Source organism: Neophocaena asiaeorientalis, unplaced genomic scaffold (assembly GCF_003031525.2).
Source record: "Neophocaena asiaeorientalis asiaeorientalis breed wild unplaced genomic scaffold, Neophocaena_asiaeorientalis_V1.1 scaffold5, whole genome shotgun sequence".
Taxonomy (NCBI): Eukaryota; Metazoa; Chordata; class Mammalia; order Artiodactyla; family Phocoenidae; genus Neophocaena; species Neophocaena asiaeorientalis.
In genome coordinates, this window is record NW_020174698.1 from 6,423,497 (window position 1) to 6,429,496 (window position 6,000).

The following is a 6,000-nucleotide window of genomic DNA, read 5'->3' on the forward strand; positions in this document are numbered from 1 at the left end:
AGACATTTCAGACCTAAGACTGTGTCTCTCCTGCTTTAAGTCTCCCATTGTGGCATCTGTAAGTCTTTTCTTCCTATTCCCTCAGGTATTTCACCCTTTATATTCAAAATGTGGATTGGGGTATAGTTTTGGTAATGGCTGTACTTACTGAATAAAGTTGCCCTATTTATTGTTGTAAAAAAAAAAGGATTAAACATTTTAGGCTTCTTCAGGAAGTACGTCCCTAACTCAGCCTTGGGTAGCTAGCTGGGATTAACAATTCATAATATCCTTGTGGCGCTTCTGAAAATAAAAGCAAGTTTGACCTTGCTTACAAGGTCGTTAACAAACAATCCCTATAGTAGGACAGCTGCCTCTGCTTCAGACCTCCCCCATCACCTGCTTGTTTCTACTACCAGTGTGAAAACACTTGGCGCTTAGGGAGCTTGTGGACGCAGGCTGGTTGAAGAGCAGCAGCCAGTGTGAGAAGCTGGTCCCAGGACCCTCAATTACCACCTGTACTCATCAACGTCCTCCTCTCAAAAAACTTTCTCTCAACAGAAAATTTAAAAATTTAAACTTTTAAAATGTACTTCATGAGAGTAGAATATTATCAACTAGGAATTTGTTACTGGGACCTAGTGGATGTGGCACAAGACAAGAAAGAAAAGTTGAAGAGGGGAAAATACCAAACACAAATTTAAATAATTCCTCAAATTTCCAGTAAATCCTTTGAAATGCTATAGTTTTCATATTACTGAGAAACTATTTCAACAATCATTGTTTAAAACTTAAGTGAAGTGCCTGAGAATCACCAGCTAATAAAAAGTTTCAAAGGAAAACAAGAGAATCTGAGTTTTGTTTTTGGCCATGATGGAGAAACTGGTCCTGGACCTACCTTCCCATCATTAACATGGATAAAACTGGGAAAAATATCTATGAGGCAACTGCTTCCAGGCATTGGAGAGTAGGTATCGCAGGACTCTGCTCTTTTTTTTGTTTGTTTTATAAATTGATTATTTTTAATAAGTTAATTGAATTATAGTTGACTTACAACATTATGTTAGTTTCAGGTGTACAACATAGTGATTCGATATTTTTATAGATTAAGCATCATAGAAAGTTATTACAATTATATTGACTATATTTCCTGTGTTGTACCTTACATCCCTGTGACTTATTTATTTTATAACTAGTAATTTTTTACCTCTTGGTCCCCTTCATGTATTTCACCCATTCCCCATCCCCTTCCCTCTGGCAACCACTAGTTTGTTCTCTGTATCCGTAGGACTCTGATCTTGATTAAAGGGGAACATACAGGATGTGCCTCAGTTTTCTTCCTTGGGGTTACTTTCTAGATCATGGCACAAAAAGGTGAAAGCCAAGCAGAAGGGTGGTCTCACAGAGTTGAACAGTTAGAGGTGGGAGTTTGGGAATGATGAAGTAGCTGGTATTTGCGAGAGAAGGTACTAGAGGAAAGATGGAGGGCAGAAGTCCATGGAGGGATCCCCCAGAGGTCTTTGGCTGAGAGCTGGACTGCACAGGACAAGACCCCACAAAGCTGCGAAGAGGGGCTGCCACAGGACGGCAACCTGAAAGCAGAGGCGACACGGTGTTGAAAAATAAGAATTCCGGCACAGTCAGAGTGGAAAGACCTTGCTGAGAGTCTTGGGCATCCATCTGAGACTCCAGAAAGTCCATACTTTTATGTCCTAGATTTGAGTTGGGGCCATTGACTAGAACTAAGGACAAAAACCAAAATAAACCGAAATAAACTCATTCAAACAATAAGATTAAGTCTGACAGAACCAGAAGGATCAACCAGAAATTTAATTGCCTGCCACAACAAAATTTAACACCCTTGAAAGGAACACAGTTTAATCCAGACTCCCTACTAGTGGTCACTAGGGGTAATAGTGAGTGGTGCCGCTCCATTGTCCATCCCTGGATACCTGGACCTGTGAATTCTGGCTACGAGAGAAACAGCACCATATATTGGGCTCTGACTCAGCGCATATACAGCTCCTGGAGAACCTTTCCCCAGCCCTACAAGGAACTGCTACCTAACTGGTGCTGTAACGAAGTCTTCAAAAGGCCGTTTCACCGCTCTATCAAGCCAGCTGCTTCAGGATGGTGGGAACACGGTAAAACCAGTGAATTCCATGCAGCATCACTGCGGGGCATCTTAGCAGAGAATGGAAGATACATTTTAAAAGAACCAAATTGAAATTCAGAACTGAAAAGAACATTTATCTGAAATGAAAACATCATTGGATAGGGAAATGCTTATTGGGAAATGCAAACTGAGGGTCTGTGAACTTGAAGATAGAAATGATCCAATCTGAATAGAAAAGGAAAAATGATTAAGGTTAATAACCTTTGGGACAAAACCTGGGGTTGTAGAGAGAGGGGCTATTCTGTGACTGACCATTCACGACTGGGGGTTTGGCCACATGAGGTTTGGGGAAGATTTGAGCAAATAAGTAAATATTGGGTTGGCCATTCTGTGACTGACCATTCGTGGCTGGGGGTCTGGCTACATGATGTTTGGGGAAGATTTGGGCGAATAAGTAAATATCAGTACATAGGGGATAATGGGAGCCAGGTTTTCGCTGTTGAGAGAGGATGTATGGGAAGCAGGGAGGTTGGAATAAGGCCTGTGTTGCTGGGTTGGAATTGAAGGTATCAGTGTGAACTCATGGTTTTTAATACGTATATATAGATATTTAAACAGATAGATGTATGTCTGTATGTGTGCATGTATACACAAATATGTATTTCCTAGCTTTGTTCTGTAAGAAATCCTAGAACACCAGTGAAGCAGTGAACACATCAAGGGCTGAAATCTTAGTTTTTAAATATCATTCTCCATTAAAAGGAACCCGGGGCTTTTGGAGAAATAGCTGACTCCAAGGCTGAGGCAGAAAAAATACGAGATGAGCCTGAAATATTGTGTAGTGCCAGAAACTAAGGAAGCGCTCAAAGACCAAGAGGCTATGTCAAGAGGATTCAGGGGTCAACTCCTACTGGCCGAGTCTGGACAATCTGAGCATTAATATAAATAATGAAAGGATTAGAGTTATGATCATTTGAGTAAAGAGGGGTTTATTATTCTGTAGTGATACAAATAAATGAATAAATTAATGTAGGAGAAGAGAAAGCTACAGCGTAGAGTAGAAAGCCAATAAATTTAGAAAGAATTATGGAATTAGAAAATCACTATTTGGCAACTATCATATTCAACAGTAATACTTGATTCAGGCAAGAATCATTGGTGGATGTGAAATCTTACGGCTGAACGACAGGAAAAACAATATATTTACATCAACTCAAGGGAAACCCCCCTTAAAACACTTACAACTATATCTTAATTAATAACATATTAATTAACCCGTCAGATTCCATCTTCACTGAGTGATAAGTTAGTATCTTCAAAAATGGCACCAGTTAACACCTTCTGATGGAGGGGTGCCAGCATTCTTGCCATAATTCATAACTCATGAAGAAACATACAAACCTAGAATGAAGGGTGCTCTGCTAAGTAATTGGCCTCTACTTTTCAAAAATGTCAGGGAATTTAAGAAAACCAAGATGCTGCTTCAGATTGAAGGAGACTAAAGAAACATGATATCTAAATCTCACGTGTTCCTGGATTATGTTCTGGATTTATAAAGAGCATGACTGCAACAACTGGCAAGTTTGAATGGATTCGATTTTCCTGATTTTGATGGTTATGCTGTAGTCATATAGGAGAGCATCCTTGTACTTCTAGCTAAGTACAAGGAATAATAATATGCAACGAATAATTAAGGGGTAAGAGGGCATCATATCTACAGCGTACTTTCAAATGGATCAGAGGGGTTAGCCTTGGGGGAAGTTGCGAGCTCTGTTTACTCTTTCTGCAACTTTAAGGTCAACCTGAGATTAATTTTTTTTGAAAAAGGTTAAAAAAAATTCCTGAGCTGTGCGCCCAGGAAAGTGGACAATATTTACCTTCCTCATGCCTCACTTCACATCTCCCTGCTGAGAGAGGTTCTTTGTAGGGTATTAATCTAAATTAGTCGTCCACTGAGTGTTGCCTGATAGCAGAGCCGCTATGTCTTTATGAGAATGTGAATGCCAGTTTTCCAATAACTTAACTTTTGGACCTAATCTTTGGGCAATTTAGGATCCACCAAGATACTCAGGAAATGATGGGTAGTATATAACTGTTCCTTATAGTGTTTTAAGGAAAGTGATAATTACATAATTCCTACTAGTGTGGGTGATGAACAGTCTTATAATGGCACTCTGTCAGAAAAGTTGGGAGGCGGACAGTGGTGGTGGACTTCTCCGCAGGGAAGAACTTAGGCAGTGGCAAGAAAAGGTGGTTTTGAGCAAAGGGGTTTCCACACAGGTAAACTGTTTTTGCTTTCACCTTGTAGTCAGATCTCCTAGACTCATTTTGGTTTTCACCCTTTATTTCTGTCTCATCTTACAGAGTTTCTAAAGCTCTTTTCCCTTTAGGATACCATGGTCAGGAATTTTTCAAGGTTTGCTTCCTGAAATCTGACAGTTCACTTCAGGCTTTCATTCTTTTCTCCTCCTCCGTCCTAAGTCTTTATACTTCTCCACTAAAGCTAATCAAATATCTAGTATATAAACTAACATTCAGAGCTTAATATAATTCTAAAGAGTAACTTACTTCCTTACATTCTATACATTAGCTTTTCTTGTGATCTTTTTCTTTTTTCAGCTGTTCAGAGAATTCCAACTTCTTACAAGAACAGATATTTATAAGAAAACAAGGCACATTTTGGAATTCTATTCAGAAAATATACTGGCTTCTTTTTCTTTGGTGGACAATCCAATCAATATTGCATTGCAAGAAAAAATGAAACAGCATACAGATGAAGACATGTTGAAACGTTAGTAAACCTAAGGGATAGGGTGATCTGGTCTCAGTTATCTGTGTAATTCAGGATAATTAGGAAAGCCATGCTTTGTAGAATTCAGTGAAACAACATGTGGGAAAGAAAAAAGAATTTCTCAACTAGGAGGAGTTGAGGTGTAGATTTTAAAAGTACACTTGATATTGTAAAATTATATTTAGGAAACTAGTAACCTGTTAATTTCATACACAAGGTAATTTACAAGCCACAAGGTAGAGTACAATGAAATCACCCTGGCTGAGGGACAGAGAGTACACAGAACTCTTATCTTCTCCTGGCAGTGATCTGGAGGGTAGAACAGGAGATCTTGAATGTTTATTAGAAGGGGATGTTGGTTTAAAAAATGGTAGGGAAACACTGATCTAAGAAGGCTAGTTTGTTCTCTGTAGAAGGTAACAAAAAATAATCCACATGTTTTGATACTGGCTTTACTTACAACAATTGGTAAGAGCTTATTTTTACTTGGACTGTGAGCCTGTTTGCTTTGACAGATATGAAGATGACAGCCACCTGTTTACTCCTACCAGATGTTTTCGGGGAGGATCCCAGCCTTTTTGTCATTGTGAATGAGAAGGTATGCGGTATTTCAGTGATCACTGGTTTGAGATTTCATATCTTTATATGATTATTTATTTGAAGCAGGATGGTGGCCTATTTTGAAGTTATGTTTTGTCATATTTACAAATAATGCTAAATTGCAAAAAGCTCATACATTGTAATATCATGGTTAGATTGAGGCATCTTGTATTATTTAGCTAGTTTACACGTCATGGGGTGGTGACTACTGTAATCTTTTTTTTTTCAGGTGCAAGTGTCCACACCCGTGTTAGAAGTTAAGAACCCTTTCAACATGGATGTCTGTGAATTTTCTTTGTATTTAGAAAAAGAGAGACTCACAAAGGTGGATGACTGTATTACAGCCTTGGCCACTCTCATAGCTGCCTTCCATGTATTTGGGATCGAGTGTCCAAGAAGACTGTCCCAAACCCTCAACTTCCTAGAGACACTGATTTTTGATACGCACAGTCCGTATTTTCCTTCTGTGAAAGAAAAGGAAAAGGAAGTAGGATTTCAACACCCAGTCACTTAA

At 39.0% G+C, this 6,000-nt stretch overlaps 1 protein-coding gene across 1 annotated transcript in view; it reads left to right on the forward strand.

Moving 5' to 3' along the window:
• SAMD3 (sterile alpha motif domain containing 3) overlaps nt 1–6,000 on the forward strand; it is a 45,174-nt gene extending 39,174 nt beyond the window's left edge. The window contains exons 8-10 of the mRNA XM_024759115.1: nt 4,715–4,886; nt 5,402–5,484; nt 5,716–6,000. Of these exons, the coding sequence (XP_024614883.1) occupies nt 4,715–4,886; nt 5,402–5,484; nt 5,716–6,000 (540 nt within the window). The remainder of the gene's footprint in view (nt 1–4,714; nt 4,887–5,401; nt 5,485–5,715) is intronic.